This window comes from Tauraco erythrolophus, chromosome Z (genome assembly GCF_009769465.1).
Source record: "Tauraco erythrolophus isolate bTauEry1 chromosome Z, bTauEry1.pri, whole genome shotgun sequence".
NCBI lineage: Eukaryota > Metazoa > Chordata > Aves > Musophagiformes > Musophagidae > Tauraco > Tauraco erythrolophus.
In genome coordinates this window covers 81,419,222-81,442,171 of record NC_141496.1, presented here as the reverse complement: position 1 = coordinate 81,442,171, position 22,950 = coordinate 81,419,222, and the positions used below count along the sequence as shown (strand labels likewise).

Below are 22,950 nucleotides of genomic sequence, written 5' to 3'. Positions count from 1 at the left end.
TAAATTGCTAAACATGTTGAGTTTGAAAAACAACCAAGCAGCTAGTACATTTACCTTTTGCAAGGCAATGTACTAGTAATTTGCTTCCATAGCTTCTTAATGAATTATCCCCTACTATTTTCAGCAGTACTTAAAAGATCTACTACAGTGAGAAATTCATTAGAACTAGGTCAAAACTATGGCATTCAGCACAATCTGATCCGAAGTAGCATCAGATGATTATTTCCTACTTTGGAGAGTAATTCTATTTTATTCTCTAAGGCAAGCACACGAAATACATAATTTCAACTTTAAAAACAGTATCACATCTGTTGCAGAAACAAAGTTAGCACCTACAAATACAAGAAATTCAAAATGTAAGACAAATTCTGCTTTACCTTCCACTTATGCTTTTCACCATTTATGCACCCTGAAGTTTTTCACTTTATGTAATATTCTATTTGCTTTCTTACCACAAAAAAAAACCCCAAAGCAGAGTATAGTATCTTTGGGGAGAGTGAGTATCCAAGCAATACAAGAGAGATGCCACTGTGCTTTGCACCACTCTGCAACAAAATATGCGTGCACAAATGACAAAAGTGGTAGGCTGGGAAGGTAATCAGCTCCACAGGACAGCAAACTGCATAGCACAACAGGAACCCTATCCACAGGGCAAATATAGCAGGAGAAAAACATGGTGTGGTGACAGCATGGGAGCAAACCTGAAGAGACCTACATCATACATCTATAGCTCTTCAGCTGTCTAAACTGCATCAGCAAGATACTAACAAGTTTGTCTTGACTAAATCACACATGGAGTGTTATGCTAGATAAGAATCCTCAGACTACTGCGCAGATAAATATCATCCCAGACCTCTCATGTCTATAGCCCTGTTCAATGAGCTTAATGGGAGCTTCATGGTGCCCTCCTGTTCTTCTGTGCTTTCCTCAGTAAGAGGCTTCCTTCCATTCATGTAAAACTGACAAGAGACTGGAACAATATCATCAGAATAATTTTCACAGCTAATACAAAAATTCATGTGGAGACCGTGGAGGTTTTTGTCACAGCTGTAATAACTAACTATGCTGTAATTTTTAACGTTGGTCAACATCAAAAGGTCATCAACCCCTAACATCATCCATTTCTTCAACAACAGACAAGAAATTTTATCTGAGCTATATGCTACATTACTCAAGAGTAACTGAATTTCATGGAGTCAACCTTCAGGTAGTCCTGAGATTCCAATGTTAAATTTCACAGTGTTATTTTATCAGATTCCTGCCCCAAGAAACTAAAGGCGTAACATTTCAGTCATAGTTTAGTCGCATATGCATTTTTATGAGTGTTGATCTGTAACAAACAGGGTTTAACTTAAAGCCATGTTCTTTAAAGTTTAGGCTTTGTTTCCATAAAAGAATGACAGTTCAATAAAACCTAAGAACCCTTGCTTAGTTACCTCACCAACACGACTGCAAAAGTAACCTGTGAGGGAAAAAGGGAAAACCTAGCAAAACAGGAGTTCTGGGGCATTAGAAATTTTATGAATTGTATGGAGGTCCACCTTGATTGCACTTGCCAGTATTCACTACTACCACATCACATGAAAGTATTTTTGCCCAGCTTGCATTTGTGAGTGTATGTCAGAGGAGAGTAAGGGCCTGACCAGGCGTAACAAAAGAAAACATCAGTGATTAACTATCCCCAGTTAGAATCTTACTTTAAGACTTCAAATGATCACAGACTGCCATTCTGTGAAACAAACACAGATATAATTCTAAACTAGATGTACTCCAATTCTTAAAGCATCCTCTGAATTCAATTTTCTAAGTGCATTTTCAGGTATGTTTGTGCTGCATATGCATGCAAATGTGTACACAGACATATAGTATAAGAAGCTAAAAAGTAAAAATTAACTTTTGTTAGAAACGGAAAATGTCATATAGCTGTTTGTAGTCACCATGTACTTACTATTTAGTTGAATCTGATAATTGATACTCCCGTCGTCTATCATAACACTCCTGAATTCCAGGGTCATTCCATAAGCTTCTTATTGCATCTACATATGGGTTCTCAAAAGTTGACACCTTCTCTACATCAACTTCTCGAACTAACTGTGCATGAGCCTAATCCAAAACAAACAAAACAGTAAAATTTACTTCATTTTCTAAGTTCGCAGATAGCTCATACACAGTGAACATAATTAACAAGAATAATTTTAATTTTGACCGTATCACCAACATGTATATGTAATTTGAAAAATCAAGTACCATGAAGAAGGTTGAGAAGATGGAAAAATGAGACAACTGTTACAGGGAGTTCCAGAAATGTGGAAGAACAGAAAAAACCTTCACTTTTTAATGGAAACAATATAGATCTCAACATGGATCAGCATATTATTTACCTTTCTTGCTAAAAGACACTGTTACCTACCATCCATTTTACCAACTGAACCACTCTTTAGCAAGTAAACCCGGAACACTTGGACAACATAAAGATGGAAAAAAAAGTAAAACCACAAAATATTCAAAGATGGATATTTTACCGAAATCTGTACTCATGTGAATGAATTTAGTGACGGTGTAGGAAGGAAATAGTAACATTGATTTATTGGAGACGACCTTGAAGTAAATGGTGAAAGAATTAGAATAAGAGTACCGAGTAAATTAGGAATGAGTGATGATACAGTGTGTCCAAAGACAAATAGTGCTAAATATGATATTAGACAGAAAGTGAATTTATAAATGTACATATAAGCCCTATTTCAGATTATGCTTACTCCAATCCAGTGTTATTTAGAGGAAATGGATGAAGCATTCACATTAAAATTTGTATTTAATTAAGTTCATTTTAAAGAAAGTTTTGATTTTTAATTTTTTAGGCATAATCTTAGAGTATATAAAACATCATTTTTAAATGATGACTAGTTAAACAACTGGACAGATTTAGACTCTGATGGTGGCTGAAAGAACAGAAGGGTGGGAAGGAATTTGCTTTTCAAATTTAATTAAATTAAAATTTAAATTTAAATATAAAAATTTTATTTAAATTATTTAAATCATTTAAATTAAAATTTAAATTTAATCAATCTCTCAATTGATTTAAAAAGTTCTTAATGTTACCACAAAAGTACAGAAGTTACTACTATAAAAGAGAAGCAAGATGATTAGAAATTGTCTCCAGTTTCAATCTGTACTATAAATTATGCAGATTCTTAAAAAGGAACGTCTAAAATTGGGAGTTGCTAATAGAAAATAATCCCTGACTAATAGAAAATAAATCCATTACCCTCCTAAATACTTAAAATTTTGTTAAAGCCTGTGGAGTCAGAACTACCAAGGAAATACAGCAGAATGATTTCTAACGTGTCCTCGAAGTATTATGTACACATTTCAGTAACAAATACATAAATGTATGTATCTGTGTAGAAATATACCACACATAGACGCGCCTGCAGAGAAGACAACAGATGAAAACATGGCCAAGCAATAGAACTGAGGAATTCAACTCTCATACCTAGTCTGTATTTGAAGTGAGGACACAAACCTCTCTCCATTTTAAATCAGGTGAAGGTACACTGAAATGACTGTTCTTACCATTTTTAAATAAATTTAACCTGTTTACACACATACAATCCCCACCCGCCTTTTTAGACAGTCCAGGAGAATAATGTTACTGCCCATTACTTAACAAAATATTATACCTGTAACTGTTGTTTACTCAAGAAGAAAGAAAAAACTGCTAGTTCAATGTGAAAATGTGTGTCTTAGAGATATGGAGAACATGTATTCTTTGTTATCAGAGCCCAAATCTCCAAAGTTCTAATGAAGGATATTTTCTTTCGGATCATGTCCATGCATCCCCAAAATGTCTGGACAAATCACAAAGGGTCCCTACCTTCTCACAGCAATTAACAAGAAATAGTACTAGACAAAACACAAACCAAAGTTCTTGTGAAAGTGGGTAATTATTGTTATTTTTTTTTAAATTATTTTATATCTTATCAAGCTCAGTTCTGTATTTGATTGTCCTTTGGACTTCCAAAAGAATGATACCCTGCATATTTTCCTGCAGCCTGTGATAAACTGATAAAATAATATATTCAGATATTGATTTTAATTTCTTTTGAACTCGAGCCCTGAAATTATGGCCAACTGATAAAAAAACGCTAACAGAGCTAAAAGACTAAGTTACTATTCAAAAGCTTTCACTTGAAATCAGTCATAACTGAAGTATTTCTCCAACAGTTCCTAAACATTTTCTAACAGGTGCTCAAGTATTCTACACTGGTAGAAGAGCAATTCTTAAAAGGTAATTACTTTATTCAGTTACCCATCTAGATTTACTACTACAAAGTTGTCTAAGATCTTGCATTGTTTTATCGGTTCTGCATGTTCTGCCTTACAATTAATACGACTTTGCACTGTGACAAAACTTAAAAAATAAACTATGTTATATACTGAGAAGTTGCATCCTTGAAAAAACAACTCAACTTTTTAGAATGAAACAGCATTTCCTTAGTGAACACTGCTTCTGCTTTCCTGGCCAGATTCATGACAGCTTTTGCCCTACTGATACACAGCTCTTCACATCAGTGCTGCTTCTCTTAAAAAAGTAATGCCCCTTCACAGAGATTTCAAATATTTATTAATCCTCAGCTATGCTTTCCTGTTCTCAGAGGCACTATACTTTCCTGCAGACAACAATTTCTCTTTCTTTGAGAGTCTCTGTCAGGCAACATCTTCTGCTGGCTTCTAATTTCAGGTGGTGGAGACAGATGAAAATAGAGGATCTCATCTCTTGGCTTAATTTTTCTTTCATCTGCCCTGGCACAAGTCAGAAGTAATTCTAGTGAAACCTTGTGAGATGGAGAAGCATAATTTTAATACAGAAGAAGAATCAATCGTGCATGACGTGTGGTGTCACTACTGCTAGTTACTGGCTTAAGTTCCCTTCTACTAACCTAAATACCAAATTTGGAACATAACTTTTGATGTTAGCACTCAAATATGAAAAAAATCTAAGGACTCATCATTAATACAGTTTATGCAACTAGGATCCCAGAAAAGCTGAAATTTTTGGGAATAGTATTGGATTCTGAAAGCAGGAAATCTGAGCCTGAGAAGATGCTGAAATAGCTATCCTTTCTCTTTTTTCATTCCCCTCAGAAACCTAGTGAGAGTGTTAAAAGCTAATTTTGAGCTTAAATGGCACTATATTTTTATGCTGGACTTTCTGACAACACTCTTTCGAAAACAATTCATTAATAGTAATTTTTTAATCTCTAGGCTTCACATCATATCAGTTTCTACTCACTATCTTCATAATTTTTCCTTCTTGGTGACATGGACAGTGGGATCGAGTGTACCCTCAGCAAGTTTGCTGATGATACCAAGCTGTGTGGTGTTGTAGACACACTGGAGAGAAGGGATGCCATCCAGAGGGACCTTGGCAGGCTGGAGAGGTGGGCCTGTGAGAACCTCATGAAGTTCAACAAGGCCAAGTGCAAGGTCCGGCACGTGGGTTGGGGCAAGCACAAGCACAAGTACAGGCTGGATGGAGAATGGATTGAGAGCAGCCCTGAGGAGGTGATCTTGGGGGTGCCGATGGATGAGAAACTCAACATGAGCCGGCAATGTGCGCTGGCAGCCCAGAAAGCCAACTGTATCCTGGGCCGCATCAAAAGGAGCATGGTCAGCAGGTCGAGGGAGGGGATTCTGCCCCTCTACTCTGCTCTTGTGAGACCCCACCTGGAATACTGCGTTCAGCTCTGGAGTCCCCAACACAAGAAGGACATGGAGCTGCTGGAGCAGGTCCAGAGTAGGGCCACAAAGATGATCCGAGGGCTGAAGCACCTCTGCTATCAAGACAGGCTGAAGGAGTTGGGGCTGTTCAGCCTGGAGAAGAGAAGGCTCCGGGGTGATCTTATAGCAGCCTTCCAGTACTTAAAGGGGGCCTACAGGAAAGCTGGAGAGGGACTTTTTACAAGGGCGTGTAGTTATATGACAAGGGGCAATGGCTTTAAACTTAAAGAAGGTATCTTAATACAAATCTTTAAGATAGATTTAGATCAGATCTAAGGAAAAAATTTTTCACTCTGAGGGTGGTGAGGCACTGGCACAGGTTGCCCAGAGAAGCTGTGGACACCCCATCCCTGCAAGTGTTCAAAGCCAGCTAGGATGGGGCTTTAAGCAACGTGACCTAGTGGAAGATGTCCCTGCCCATGGCAGAAGGGTTGGAACCATCTTTAAGGTCCCTTTCATCACAAACCATTCTATGCTCCTATGCTTCTTAGGGACTAATTGGGCCAGTCAATGGACTGGTTTCTCTCTGTATGTCCATCAACCACTTGGAGCCTTACAACAGTGGCTCCAATCAATGTAGCAAGCATGGAAAAATGATCATACCTTTATATTCCTTTTGATATAGTCTCTGTAATTTTCTCAAATCAGCACTCCAAACTACCAGAATGATTTATATGAGGGAGGGCAGGCAGAAATGCACAGTCTATTTTAAAAGAAATTCCTCTGGGTTCTTAAGTCCACAGGAGAAAGTAGTACGCTTGAGATGCAGCAGGTAAGGTTGCTTCATATCAATGGCCTCTGCAGACTAGCTGATTTTAAGGTGCCCGTCTGAAGAATTCTCTTACATGGGAGGGAACGTCCTCTGTTTTGTAAAAGGATTTCCCAAACCAATCAGAAAAAGTCTGTGGCTGTAGTGCTTGGCTGTCAGTAACTAAAAAATTAAGCACAGCAATATTAGTTAGGTCTGGTTAGTGTAATTTACATTGATTACAAAATTGAGACCAATGGCATGTAATCAGGTCCAGGTAGTCCAGGACGTGAATCGAAGTCATTACAAAGGCATCATCATGACCATGTTTTTGTCTCTCTTGGGGTGTGCACAGAAATTCTTCATAATGCAGCTTAAAAGCAGAAATTATTATTTATGCCATCTCAACAATATTAGTCACAGATTCAGACTGTGGTGACATGTAATCTGCAAGTGTGGTTTATACAAACACCTTCCCTTACAGGGCTGTATAGCAGGATATGCTGCTTTGGAGACAGCTGCAAACCTGCAGATATTTGAAGCAGGTATAAACGTTCAAAGAGAGCAATACTAGTCTATTTCACTGTCATGAAAACTAGAAAATTGGGGGATGTGTTCTGTAACATGTCAGAAAGCTGCAGCTTCTGACTGATAATCAGCCCAATGTAGCAAGGTGGTTTTACGCAGCAGCCCACAAAAAGTAGTTTGGAATAGGACTGTAAAGAGAATGCTGCTTCCCTTGAGCGACTTTTGAGCATAGAATGGACTAGGGTAAACAAGGTGGAGGTTTCATGATGTTCTATACCAAAGAACTGTATTTAAATTAATAAAGTGTGCTATGAATTGGTGAAACAAGGCTTGGTACAATGCTAATGATCCTTCAGTTGCTGACAAAGGTTAATAGGGTATCAAACAACCTAAATCAGGCCTTGTCACCCTTTCCTGTTTCACATTCTGACCTTTGGAAAGAAAAAAATAGCATAAGCTCTTTGGAAAATAATTCCAGAGACATGTGACAGAACCTAAAAAAAACAAGTTTGCATGAAGAAAATTTTTTTTTGTTACTGGTCATTGTCTCTAAAAAAGCTGAGGATAAGGGACCCCGTAATCCACGGCATATGGGCAGTACAGTGAAATAAGGACTCAAACCATAGATTCATAGATTTCATAGATTTCTAGGTTGGAAAAGACCCCAGAGATCATCCAGTCCAACTGTCCCTAATCCCCATTAAACCATATCCCTGAGCAGTTCATCCACCCTATTCTTAAACACATCCAGGGATGGGGACTCAACCACCTCCCTGGGCAGCCTATTCCAGTGGCTGACAACCCTTTCAGAGAAGAAATACTTTCTAACATCCAACCTGAATATCCCCTGACCAAGCTTATACCCATTTCCTCTTGTCCTATCACCCATCACTAATGTAAAGAGCCCTTCCCCCACCTCCCCACCATCCCTTCTCAAGTATTTGTAGGCTGTAATCAGGTTTCCCCTCAGCCTCCTCTTCTCCAGGCTAAACAGCCCCAACTCCCTCAGCCGCTCCTCATAAGTTTTATTTTCCAGCCCCTTGACCAGTTTAGTCGCCCTTCTTTGGACTTGCTCCAGGAGCTCAATATCTCTCTTAAATCGAGGGGCCCAAAACTGGACACAATATTCCAGGTGCGGCCTCACCGGTGCCGAGTACAGGGGCAGGATCACTTCCCTATTCCTGCTGGTCACACTATTCTTGATACATGCCAGTATCCCATTGGCCTTTTTGGCCACCTGGGCACACTGCTGGCTCATATCAAGCCGGTAGTCAACCAACACCCCCAGGTCCTTCTCCGCCAGGCAGCTCTCCAGCCACTCTTCCCCGAGCCTATAGCGATGCTTGGGGTTTTTACACCCCAAGTGAAGGACTCTGCACTTGGCCTTATTAAAGCTCATGCCATTGGCCTCAGCCCAACGATCCAGTCTGTTCAAATCCCTCTGAAGGGCCTCCCTACCCTCGAGCAGATCGACACAGCCTCCCAGCTTGGTGTCGTCCGCAAACTTACTGAGGGTACATTCAATCCCCTCATCCAGGTCATTGATAAAGATGTGAAACAGAACTGGACCCAGCACTGAGCCCTGGGGAACCCCACTGGTGACCGGCCTCCAGCCGGATTTAGCCCCATTTACCACCACTCTTTGGGCCCGGCCATCCAGCCAGTTTTTAACCCAAAGGAGGGTGTGCCTGTCCAGGCCAGCAGTTATCAGTTTCTCCACCAGAACACTATGAGAGACTGTATCAAAGGCTTTACTGAGGTCAAGGAAAACTACATCCACAGCCCTTCCCTCATCAACCAGGAGGGTCACCCCATCATAGAAGGTGATCAGGTTTGATTGGCAAGACCTGCCTTTCATAAACCCATGTTGACTGGGCCTGATCACCCGGTTAACCTGTATGTGCTCATTAATAGCACTCAAGATAACCTGTTCCATGACTTTGCCCGTCACCGAGGTCAGACTGACAGGCCTGTAGTTCCCCGGATCCTCCTTCCGCCCTTTGTTGTAAATGGGGGTAACATCCGCCAGCCTCCAGTCCAGCGGAACTTCCCCAGTGAGCCAAGACTGTGCAAAGATAATGGACAGGGGTTTGGCAATGACATCCGCCAGCTCTCTCAGGACTCTTATCTTGTGACTTAAGCTGGAAATTCAATCCATTTAAAATGTGTCATTAAACACTAGTTCTAATACTTTCATGTTTCTAAACACTAGAATAACGGATGTCTACACATAATAAGACTTTTATTGGTAAATAAAGGCTGCAATCACAGCCCTGAATTTTCTTGCCGTCTTACTTTCTTTTAAGCTGCACCAGACATGGAAGACAAACACTAAGTCACCACTTCAGAGCTGCAACCAGAACATTCAAGCAAGCTTTTATAAAGGATTTTATCAAAATTTCTATATAGATAATAGAAAAGGATTCTGAAACTTGCATTTTAAAGGTCATATTATCGCTATAGTCCTTGAAAAAAACCTGGTTTAATAACACAGCAAGAGAAACGCGAAGAAACAACTTCTTGTCACTCTAGCAGATTCTCTTGCAAGTGTTAGAGATACGTGAGTCATGTCAAATGAGAAGACATGAGAGGTTATGTGTAGAATTTAAATATAGAATCCAGACCTTCATAGATGTACTCTGTTACAGTTATCGTACTATCCTATCCTGAAGTTTCTGATCCTCTTCTTATAAACAAAAATTTTGACAGCAACAAAATAAGTTTTTTCTGATGTCAGGCAGAAGAGTAAAAAGTTATCTTCCTCTCTAATAAATAATTCACCAAGTATGAGTAATTGTTACAAAGTTAGCTGAGTCTGAAACTTAAGTATATAAAAGTACAGTTTCTCTTCATGAAACATGAGATGTCTTCCTATGAGATGGACCATATGCATCGTTTATTTGGGGAAAGGAAAGCTATGGGACAGTGCAATTACAGCAGCACAGAGTAGAGAATAATGTTTAGAAGCAAATAGATCTCAAGAGCCCAAAGCTAAGACTCATTCTACCATGGGAAATCTTAGTATGGGGCAACAAAAGGGTGTGATCATTTTTCTACTTACTGTCCAGCTTTCCTGTTTTCCATATATAAACTTCAGGTGGCCTGGCTATCACTGTTAAGCTGTTGCTTAACAAATAAGAGCAACATAAAAATATAAACATTACTGTTACTTTGGTAGAATATCTAATTCCATGTAAAGGCCTGAACTACCACTTTTACCACTATTCACCCTCTTCCTCTTGAAGCCCCATAACTAATAACACTTTCATCAACTGGAACACTTTCTTCACAAATGATTCTGGCAATGAACCTCTACAGAATAAACCAGGTTTTCAAAACAAAAGAGAAAACAGAAAAACATGGAGCAGAAGAGAAATGAAGCATCCATAAGCCATTCTTGCTCTACTAAAAGAACGAAGAAGCTGATGAAGCAAAATGAACTAGTCTTGCAGTGATCTTAGGTAACTTCAGCTGTTAAAAGTCTTTGGCATTTCTTCCTCTACAAAGATGGATAAGTTTTGGACAATCTTGTTCATAGTAGTTCTAAGAAAACTCTGGTAAAAGAATCGGTAACTCCAGATTTAATATGACAAAAATCTTCCCGAATTCGTATCTCTAAAAAATAAATATTGACCTTTATATTTTTGTTTTATATAACATAGCATTTTAACCTAAAGATCCCAAAACACTTCACAAAGGTCTGAAGTACCACTAAGTGCAGCTACATAAAATTGTCACAACCCACAGGTCAATCGCTTCCAGTGGTGAAAGTGTAATCATACTGGTGTTCAATTAACTGCAGCTACCTGATTATCATTACACTTAAGACTATGATTCGGTCCTGTAAGATAAAGTAATTGTTACCTTCAAATGGTAGCAACTCTTCTGTAAGTTCTAACGAGGTTACTGAAGGAGTACAAAACCTCACGTGCCCACATCGCAAGTCACCGGAGTGTTAAACGGCATACCTTTCCATGTTACCCAGATGCCCATGAGCAAACACAAACTCACACGTCTTACAGGTCCCCAGGTAAAAAAAATACACTTCATCTAAACTATCACCTCAATTTAGCGAAATGCCTCTGTGATTATCTGAAGAAAATCCTCCTCCAAGTAACAGGTTTCACAGATTCAGCATAGCTTTCTACAGCTGAATAATTCTGGCTCAGCTTCATACTGTATGAAATGTCCTTAAAAGGGTGTGAAGGAAAAATAAAAGTTTATTTTGTTACAAGAGCCAAGAAGCTTCCCGTATCAAACAAAATACATTGCCTTTTATCTTGCTTATAGCGTTTTTTTTTTCCTTTTCTTTGTTTTTCGGTTTCAGTTCTTCTCCGCTCCATGGAAGCTTTTAATTATGCTATAATGTGCTGTTTAAGTGTACTATTTAATTCTAAGACAATTCTTTTAGAACAGTATGCCTCCAGAAAGGGAAAGAAGATAATTCTGAGGCAGAATTATATATTCTTATCACTCCCTTTAACCAAAACACAGCAGAATTATACATCTTTCAGCAGATAAGGTGAAGATATGACATTGATTCTGCCTAAACACATCATACATGAAAAACGTAGATTGCCATGTGTTTTTAAAACCTACACTGGTACACGAGAAAAAGTTCTTGTAAATCAGCACTATCATTAAGAAAAAGGTTCACACTTTTCAAGGCTCTGCTTCTTGTGCCGTAGGACTAAACTAATGGCAGTTAGGATTTGTGCAAGACTCCCCTTCCACCAATGAGTTGACACTACACTACTACAAAGTTCTTGCTTTCTTTAATGACTTTGGTACATTTAAATTAAGCTAGGTTTTACTAATTTACTCAAAGTAATATTTTACTGAATTACCACAGTGGTTAACTACGGGAACAATAGCAGTTAGCCAAATAAACTAGGAAAAAAATACTCGATGCCAAATACCCATTTCATGTTACCAGTTACAGAAGGAAGTAAATCAGTCATCTTTTTTTTCCTGTGAAGCAGCATCAGTCTTCAGAATGAAGCATTAGCCAGATGTCTGAAGAAACGCTTCATCAAGAAAAAGGCATAAAATAGCAATGCTGCTTTCTCTCTTCCATAGCCTTTGTATGGAGCAAGAAAGCCCACAGATCATCTCAAAATCTTTGAAGTCAGAAGACTAGCCTGTTGTCTTCCTCTGGACAATTCACGACCCCATAGAAAATGGAAGGATAAAACAGACAAAAGGCACAGAATGTTTTTCAGTTGCCTGATTCACAATAAACATGCAGGGTCAGGGAAGCCACACCAAACTGTGGATACATGAGATGTTACAAGAAAACCCACAGAGCTTCTTTTCTCTGTGTTTTGTTAGCTTATTTATTTACATGTTCCCCTCCCGTGAAGAGCAGATACCACCTAGGAAACGGACTAGAAGGGATAAACACCTCAAAACTCTGATGTTGTCACAGGCTACTGTTGTCCCGTTATTGCTCAGTTACGAGTCAGAAACTGCTATCAAATCTGAAATGTCTCTCAGAAAAACTGTAACAGGATTTCAGAGCTAGCTGACAGTCAGATAATGAAAAATTGGATTAAACAGCAGAAATTTTAAGAAATAAGTCATCCACTTGCTGCCAAGTGCCTGCCAACGGTGGCTCTTTTGTGAAGCCCCCCAAAGACTGAACTCCTTTTAATGAGCTGATGGACAACGAAGACAAAGTATAGAGAAGAACTCTTATTGTTTTGTTATACTGGTATTTATTTTTATTGCTAAAAAACACTCATCGCCTAGCTTTGTTTGAGATCAGGTCACAAGACAAAGTGGGGAAAAGTGAACCTTATCAACACACTTAGAACGGAAAAGACACTGAAATAAATATAATACCACTTCCCTTAAGCAAAGTCTTTAGCTTCTGGGTCACACTATATAACATAAAAAATACAACTGAAAGCTAAATTTTCAATCTCATGCACGAAGCAAGTTCAATTTTTGTATGGTAGTTATTTTTAAAAAGCTAGGACCTACTTGGACAGCATATTTAGTAAGTTCATTTCCAAGAACTATATGTGCAAATGTCTAAAATTATAACATCCAAAAAATTATGGAAAATCTCAACAGAAATTTGAGACAGCTCCCAATTCAAAATGTTTATAATTTAACCGATAGCTAAACGGCTCCCTGCCCATTCTACCATGCAATCTTCTTATATTTCTATGATTAAATTAAAATGCAGATGCAACGGTCAGTGTTCATAAACACAAGGCTTGTAAGTTCCTGCCTAAAAATCATGCCACATTTTACATTAGACATCTCTAATTTAGAATGCTCTCCATTTTGTTAAAACATATTAAGACACATTTACTTCACCTATTTCACCTACAGAAGGAAAATGCCACAGCGACTTTCAATAGTCCCAGTGGTTTCTGGTAGGTTGAACTTAAATGCGTAAACTAAAGATGTGTATTGTGGCACTTCAAGAGTGAGAATGCTGCAGCTGTAAGTCAGTATGTGCAATAGTTATTTACATGTAAGGCAGCCAGAGCCTCACAAAACCTGTTGGAGCAGTACCTTCCTCACCATGGCTCCACCTGCAACGTGAAGATATACACAACTATGCAGGCACAAAGAGGGAAATAAGGGTGTATAATAATAGCTTCCTCATTCTTTCACAGTGAAAGGGAGAAACCTCACTTGGGTGAACTGAAATCCATTAGAACTTCAGATTAATTTACACAGAGCCATTTCATTGCAAATAAGTATGCACACAGAGAGTTCTAGTCCATAATATGACACGTAGTATCGTCAGTATAGTGCCAATATACTATACTGTATACTATTAGTAACTTTTACTATACTCCTGACATAATATATTCCAAAAACCCTGGCATCTCTCTGCCTAAATGGAATGACTTGTGGCACGAACTCTATAATCATCTCAGTAATGCCCTCACTGGGCTGATCAAACCCCTGCAACGCAACACAAACCCTCAACAAAAACAGTGCATACACGTTACGCACAGTGATCATAACGTTACACAATCCTCACTGACTTCTCATCACTAACCTGTCCTTCAATGACATGCAAAAAATCATTTAAGAACAAATTTTTGCACCACATCTGTTAAGAAGCAACACATCACCAAGAAGTAAGATACAGAGTAAGCAAAGGGTAGCTCTGCAGGCAAACTTTTCCATGAAGATGGGAAATTGTACACAATTTCCAAGGAACTGCTCAAAAATCTTCCAGCTCCAGGTTGCCTAGAAGGGAACGCACAATTGTAGTATGCTGGAACACTTGTTCTCTGTCATGAAAGTCTTAATTACCACAGTGTCTCCAATGCTTTCCTTGAGTCTGGTATACCAGGCAATTTACCAAGCATACAGCCCCATTTAAGATATAGTGGTGTTTCAGAGACTTCAGGCTTGATGAAAATTACAGGTATAAATTTGTTTTTCAAAAGCAAAATGAAATTAAAATGTGTTCTAATCTTTGAAATTATTTGACTACATTTAATTACTAACATCACAGTGATTTCTAAGCATCTTTTGTTCCTTGTGGTCCCGGTCTGAGAAGGAACAAAACCAAAATATCTGTCATTGGAAGTGACAAGGGGAACTTCTCACTCCCCATCTCGGCTACACAAGATCTAAGCTCCGTAGGAGATAACTCAGTATCTTCTCAATTGCCCTATGTTCTCCCTGACAAGAGAGGTGAAAGACAGAAACAGAAATTTCAACTTCAGATTTTAGTTATTCATTCTCTCCTTAGTTTTTCACTACATCTAGCTGCGTCATTTTTAGACATAAAATATGTTCTATATAGTATCAGATCTGTGAAACAAAAATGATAGGCTTTTTTTATCTCTTAAAAGTTTTATGTTCCTAACTCTTCAGGCAGACCCTCAAGATTTCTAGGGGACTTTCGGCTACTTTCTTTCTTAGGTAACATTGTTATGAGGTCAGATCACTTTAAGCATTACAACTTTGCTTGTTAGTGACTGCATGGGCTGGTCACTCTTCAGATATTGCCACGGCTAGGAAAGCTGAGCTGGAGGATGACATCAGTGTCCAAAAACTGAACAGCAGGTTGCAAAGACCGAAAAAACCATACTTAATACTTCAAAAAACACCTACTTAACATTTACTCTTGCGTGTGTGGCATGTTAGAGTTGCAATGAATTATGAATTAGGCACTTTCACGTCTCCTGCTAGTAACAAATGTAGCTGAAATTTTTACACACGGGTCCTGAAATTGCGTAGCTAGTGAATACTTTCCTGACGCGTCCTGTAAAAATCTGCCATTTTTGCTGTTGAGGATCCCAGAAATAGAAATCACTTCACTGTGTGGACAACACCGTTATTGCGCAGTTGGGCAAAGTCTACTGCCGACTTTCAGAAACCTCTACAATTGCCATGTGCTTTCCAACTGCTTTGCCAATTCACCTCCCAGTAATTGTTTTGGTTTCGTTGGGAGGCTACATAATCCGCCTTGAAATTGCTCAAGATAATCTGCATAAACATCCTCCTCGATTACGTTCACTTCTGCTGAAATACTTTTTTTTTTTAAAAATGTACCTGCAATGATATTCTAATTGTGAACAATAGCTTCCACTTACTTTAATTACAGAATTCATTTATATATATTTAACTGCATGATTAGGACTGTATTACATTAATTCAGCAAGTTCAGTTTATTTTCCAGGCTTTGCATAATTTTGCTTTGAAGAAAACAGAGCAACAACTAAAACACAGGCCATGTAAGTAAAGAGAGACCTAGAGCACTGGATTGCAAAGTTCTTTTACTGCTAAATTTAAAAATTAAATAATCCCAGAATGTCATGTTTTGACTTGTTTTCCAAATGTTACTTTTACTGTCAAGTTTTCAAAGGTTTTCAGAGGGTGTCAAAATTCAGAGATTCACATTGTGGTTCAGATAAATCCTTAAGATTCCCAAGGATGTAGTGGAAGATATCTACTGAAGTTTTGAAATATTTCAAAATGAACCGTAGCATTTGAGTTCTAACATCGCTAATCTGAACATAAAACTAAATCCAAACTTCTTCTCTTCAACACAGTCATTAGCAACAATTTACATCCTCATAAAGTCCTCACAATTAATAACTGACAAGCCCCAGTTGGTAAAATCTTTTTCTAGTTACAAAACCTATTTTCAAATTTAACTTCAATCTGAAATCACAGAAACTAACAAAAGCATTTCCCATTTGAACCAGAGTAAGTAAGGACTGGCAGCAAGATCTCCCTTTACAAGCTTTTGTAGCTAACATAAATTATCCAAATTACTGCTATCTAAAAAATTACTATCTATCTAAAGACAGTATTATCAACAAATGTTTTCAAAACCACATTCAAGCATGTATATACCATCATGTTTTCAGAAAAATATCCATGTCCTAGGCTTTTCTTTTTTTTTTTTCCTTCCTGAGGACAACTTTTAATCTGAGATCTTCAAACAAATATTGTGCAGTAATTCTACAAATAATTATTGTACACACATATAAGAAAATATACCATTGTTTCTTGAGCTAGCTAAAACAGTTCATACACACACAGCAAAACCACGAACTACTGGACTGCTTTTCAGTGTTACTCCAGTCGAAACTCCAGGAAACTGTCACTAAAACCACTGCATCGAGCCTACAAGCAGTAAATACAGAGGTGCGAGAGGGTGTACTTGCATAGGGTAAACTCATTGAACTCTGTCTCTGCTTTCAGCTTAGCTAAAATGAGCGCAGATTTAGAGCTGGTTTTAACAGCAGTGAGCAGAGAACCACAGAATCCTAGAATGGGTTGGGTTGGAAGACACCTTACAGATCATCTAGTTCCAATCCTCCAGCCATGGGCAGGATCATCTTCCATTAGATCATGTTGCTCAAAGCACCATACAACCTTACCCTCAACACTTCCAGGGATAGGGCATCCACAACTTCTCTGGCCAAATTCTCCCAGTGTCTCATCACGCTCATAGCAAAGACTTTCTTTCTTGTGTACAATCTCAATCTACCCTCTTTGAGTTTAAAACTGTTACCCCTTGTCCTATCACTAAAAGCCCTGCTAAAAAGTCTTTCTTTCTTATAAGAAATGACTATATAAGAAAGAATATAAATTGAAAGGCCACAAAAAAGTCTCCCTTGGAACCTACTCTTCTCCAGGCTGAATAAGCCCAACTCTCTGAGCCTATCTTCATAGGAGAGGTGCTCCAGCCCTTGGATCATCTTCATGGCCCTTTTCTGGGGTCCCTCCAACAGGTCCACGTCCTTCTCATGTTGGGAGTCCCCAGAGCTGCACGCAGTACTCCAGGCGAGGTCTCAGGGGATCTGGTCAAGCTTCTTTTCATTCCAAACTCAGAGTCAGGGACATGTTTTTCCAATTTTTCTACGGTTACTCATCATTCATACGGTTTCATAACATGTACCTGACAAGTCTGTCATCAGGAAATCATATTCAAAGTATTGGACAACATGGTAACAAAATAAAAAAAGCATCTTCCACCTGCTTTGCCCACAGAAAAACAACTTTTTAAAGTGTATCTGGAAACCAGAAAGGGTTAAAAAAAAATAAATTCAACTGCCAGTCTCTTTACAGTGACTTCAGGATAAATCACTGAAATTTTTACAGTCCTTCTCCTACTTTACATTGCACCACAGGTTTTAAGAGCTTTATAGCAAGCTTTATGTCCTAGTGCCTGTTTTTGAAGAACGGTGCTCAACAACAGTACTGCAAATAATGGCAAATTTTTCTGCAATAATATTTTTGTATAGTGGTAGAGCTGAATTTATGGAAAAGAGTGTCACACAAACACGGACATGCTGACATTTTCTTTCTATTTTCAGGCAAAATAACTGGTATACTTCACAGTCCAGCAAGAACCCACGTCTTCAGTCAATAACTACAACTGTAGTAAGTGCATTAAAAAAAATAAATAAAAGGACAATGTCTGAGTACGTGAATTCTCACTTAAGAAGCGTACAGATGCACAGAACTCCAGCTGAGCCTCACCTCTCCACAAAGCCTGAATGAGTCTTGCACCACAGATTCTGTTTTTAAGAATCAGAAGAATAACAGCTTTGCTTGGTTTCATGGATTCAAACAAGAGTAGAGGTTATGGCCAGTTGATTCAGGCAAATCAGAAATTCAGCCACTTGCCTACACAAAGGAACTGCAGAAGTTTCACCGCATTTAAAATCTGGAGAAGAAAGCTATGGTGAACATCAGACAAGCAGAGGGAAACAAACAGCAGGTTCTCTTTAAAGGAATCATGTCATCATACCTTCATTTCACTCCAAAAGAGGAAGTATTACACGAAAAATAATCTTGTACAGAATTCTATCATATCAAATTTCACAATTATAATTCATAATTAAAAAAAAAAAAAGGCACTGCAAAGAAAAGCATTTTGCCTCTTTATTTTTAAGCCACACTGTTTCTTATTTTTAAAGGAGGAGAGAGCCCTCTGCTGACTAACACATAACAGCAAAGGCAGTCATTTGAAACTGGTATTTCTAGAAATATCAGAGGACTGGGAGGGTCCCTTTCAAAATAATGAATGACTCCAGCAGGAATTCTCCTCTGCAAAAATTGCAACTAACTTAAACGGTTGCATTTTGTGTTGTCCAATCAAGAAGGCAGTCTTTCTAAACAATTACCTCATTTCTTGGAAGTAAACTCTGAAAACGAGCTTCAGACTTACCCTAGGCATGCAAAGCTACACGATATCCTATCACTTACTTCTTTCAGGTGCTTTCGTTAATCCCTTTAATGTCTAGAGTAATGAACTGGCAGGACTGAGGTAAGGGGGCAAAGTGTAATCTCAGATGAAAAGTTGTTGTTTAGAATAGGGTCACACAAGAATGAATTTAGCCCCAAGATGTTAAAGATAGCAACCCAACACTACTTTCTCTAGAGAAATGACAGACGTATTACACCACCGTGACGAGTAACTATTTGAAACATGCCTTGAGGGAGAAAGAATTAAAAAAAAAGTTTTATGTCATGTATGACCTAAAAAGTACAATCTTCTCATTCCTAGAAATATACCGTGTTTCTGCTGGCTCAAATGAGATGCCAAGAAGAGCTTATTTAAACAAGGACGGCACAGCACTGCTGACTCCTCTTGCAAGACTTCAGGCAAAACACCAGTCTCCTGAAACATGCTGCCAACTTCTATCATTAGGAAGGAGGAAGAAAAGCCAATAAAACACATCTTTCCTACACGGAAATCACAGAATGAACATTTATACAAGTAAGAGCTTGAAAAGTTTCTTCATTCACTGCCTGGTGCGTGTAACATTGTTTCATAGTCTGACAATCTAATCAACATGTATTTTTAAATGACTAATTTTGTTTACTAACTATTCAATATTTACAGGGAGAGGTCACAGTAGGCTTTTTAACAACCATTTGGGAAGGCTTATTTATCCGCCAAAGCACAAATGAATTATCCTCCCAAGAACTTAGCCAAAATAAGACGTGGTCCTTATAAATGTACCATTAGTCATCAAATGAGGGGAAATAGGTTTTTAGAGGGTTTTGTTTGTTTGCTTGTAGTACGTTTTTAGTAATCTAAATGATTTATAAAAGCCCACGTTTTCAATATGAGTTAAATCTATGTGAAGGAAAGCAAAATTAATTTTGATTAAATTGGATCTGGAAGAAGCTTCTTGGAACTGAGTAAGATGGGTAGAAAAGTGACAACACAGTCTACTCAGAAAAACTGTGTATGCTCATTATTAGTACGGCAAAGCTTGCATACTCGGTCTCCTAATCGTGCTCTGCAGTATACTCTGGAGATTCTCCAGGACACAGCAAGGAGATGAAAAACTATGGACAAAGTCAACAGCCACATACTGACATATCACACCAAGTCTCTTGGAGTTCACAGGTTCTACTTAGCCCCAGATTTCCAAATCTAACCCCTTAATATTTTTTTCTTTCAGAAATGCCCAAGGCAGTTTCCCAGAAAATCTTCAAAACAAATTTATCAAGGAAATTCAGGGAAGCTGCTGGTGTAAAAAAGACAGGCTGTTTGTGTTACATTCTGCTATCCAGAAAAAACGCTTATTAATAGGCCTTATCTACTCTTATCTACTTCACAAGTACTATCAGAGACAGTCAACTACTTAAGCAATCAGCACACAGCCACCACACACAAACCCAAACATTCTGAATTGGAATTACAGTATTATCGCAAGTGCTGGTATTAAGACTGAACTAGATGGTAGACAAAAGCAGCCTGTAATTAGTCTTGAAAACAGAAGATATCATTAATTCATCTAGCGAAACAAGACAGGATTTTGTTGAAAAAGCCAGCAAAGCACTCTTGCCCTGACCAAGTACTAAATGATGTTATTAGCAAGATTTCTGTTTTCAGCAATGGGCTTTAAACTCCCTCGCAATATGACGACGACCGTTTTTGGACAGGGTAGGTAAGTATTTTATTTCAGACTTCTGGCCTAAAATGAACCACAAATTGGATTAAATGTGAATAATATTTAGCTTCACTGGATAATTACAGTACTTTGACTTCATGTAACCGCCCCACCTACAGAACACACCTCAGACCAGGAACACTTCTGCATGTTTGTAGGTAGGCCATGACACTATTGGTCAAATTAAAGAGAGCGCAGCTGGACAGGAGGAATTAGAGGCAGCTGCACACTGTTTTTGCAGCCACCCAACACTTTCTTTGGAAGTACTGATCACTACATCTTCTGCAAAAGCACCGCAGCCCCACGGTCACTCTCATGTGTGACGATGGTTAGTGATCTGACAGCTCATGCCACAGTCAGCACCTGGCAGTCGGTGCGTTTAGGTGTGGGACCACTGCTGTCCTCAAACAACCTCTGCAGTTTAACACACAAAGCAGCAGAAGACTTCTGCAGGACGAGACACTCCTCTTGAATCAGCATGACCACGAATCCTACTTCAGAATGTTACAGCAGCTGAGTAATTCACTGCACTGGTGTCACACTGGTGTATTATTTTTAACTGTATAATAAAATAATAAAAATCACTTAATGGAAAGCTTGGAAATTCACAATACAGTTCCAAGAAAATACTAAACTTTCTTTTATTTGTGGCACAGGACGAAGGAACTGTAGAACCCATGACTTCCAGAAGATTTCAGTGCTGTTTTCCCTGCATCTTCTTCGCTTCAATACTTTGCTTTTATAGCACTAGTTGCTGTAACTGTTAAAGTGCTACATATGGAACTGTTTTAAACTTTAGAATATGTCTTTAACTAAAAAAAACCAAAATATCTTAGGATATCAAATTCTGCTATGAGATTTTTCTATGCAGTAATCAGTCTTTTTCTTCTTTGATCAAAAATTTCAAATAGTCTTCCTCATTTTTTTTTTCCAAAATTCTGCTTTTCACAATACAGATAAATCTTACTTAGGTGGTCTGTGAAGGAGAAAGCTACCAGTACACCCAGAGGCCCCAGTAACTGATCACCAGAAGTAGTTATCTAAAGGCAAATTTGGATCTGCAATCACATTTATCTTTCACAAATCGCTAATCATAGAGCAGCAAATGATTCTGTAAGAGAATCACTCCATTCTGTAAGAGAAAAAAGTAAGATACCAGGTTGAGGTCAGCAAGTCTTTTGCTCTTTGTAGGTCACCCTCTTTTCAATTTAAGCAGCAAAAAGCCAGAAATGTTTGCAGTGTTTCCTCCTGAGAGTCAGCACATGACTCAAGTATAATGGAGGAAAAAACCCACATAAACAACAAAACAGTTTGGATGAGCCTGTGCACACTTCTGTGGCTGCTGCTCTGCAGAAGTCATCTCAGCCTCCCGCACCACAGTGTGACAGGTACTGCATTGTGCTGAGCGGGTCACAACTACTGCTTCAGCTCTGACAAGCAGGCTATGTGCACGCCATTTGGAAAAAAAAAAAAAAGTTGACTAAGTTTGTTAAAATGCAGGCTCTTGAGAAGGAAACAGAGGCTTAATTAGAAATCGTATTCTGATCCCATAAAGGCCAAAGGTTTGACAAGCACTGTCATCAAATTAAGGCAAGCACTCATTTGTGCTTAGCATCTTAATGCTTTCAGAGATGTCACTGGTTGTTCTTCTTACATATAATTCGTTATTTTAATGGGAATCCACAAATTCTGTCTCTGCATCTTGACAAAGCACACTTACCATACCTCCATGCAACTCCACTACTGTAATTGTAAGCAAAGCCTTTGATCAAGGGAGAAGAAAAAAAAAAGGGGTTGATTGTTCTCAACCTCAAAATGTACCCAACCTTCTTCACCTCTACAAATGACAGAATCAATGGCAATGCCTTTGGTCTGGCACTAATACTTCCATGTCAAGAAATAAGAGGGGGTGGGGGAAAAAAGAGAGGAAATAAAAAAACAAGAAAGAATTCTCTACCTTTTAAACTGTTTAGCAGCCTCATCTTCTATCTACTGAAATCTAAAGCAGAATAACTCCTGTAGCCTGTACTGAACAAGCACTGCAGAAGTCACTATCCTACATGAACCAGATAAATTAGGTACACTGCATCAGGGTCTTACAAAGATCTAGAAGTTGTGTTGTTCTCCTTGCCTTGTCCTGGTGTCAGACCATATCGGAAATCTAAACACCATATATATTCGGTGAATGATGATAAGTGCTTGGAACAGCTGTGTTGGCCAATTACAGGTTTTGTATGTTAGAAACACTCTTCAATCCTTCTGTGAAGATTAATGTTAAGACAGTGGCCTCAATTTGCAACAACTCTACTTTTGTTAATAAAAAGTACAGCTCCTGAATGCATTTTCCTGTTGTATGTACCATGCAAAAAAAAAAAAAAAAAAAAGTGATGGCAACAAGAAGGAAGAGATAGGAAAGGAAATGACATCTTTACAGATGACATCCTGTGGGCAGTGCCATCTCCTACTGTTCTAGGATTACGATTATAA

At 38.5% G+C, this 22,950-nt stretch overlaps 1 protein-coding gene across 1 annotated transcript in view; it reads right to left on the bottom strand.

The window, feature by feature from the left end:
- LOC104382137 (guanine nucleotide-binding protein G(q) subunit alpha) overlaps positions 1-22,950 on the bottom strand; it is a 144,049-nt gene that overhangs the window by 37,782 nt on the left and 83,317 nt on the right. The window contains exon 3 of the mRNA XM_086629734.1: positions 1,949-2,103. Within this exon, the coding sequence (XP_086485860.1) occupies positions 1,949-2,103 (155 nt within the window). The remainder of the gene's footprint in view (positions 1-1,948; positions 2,104-22,950) is intronic.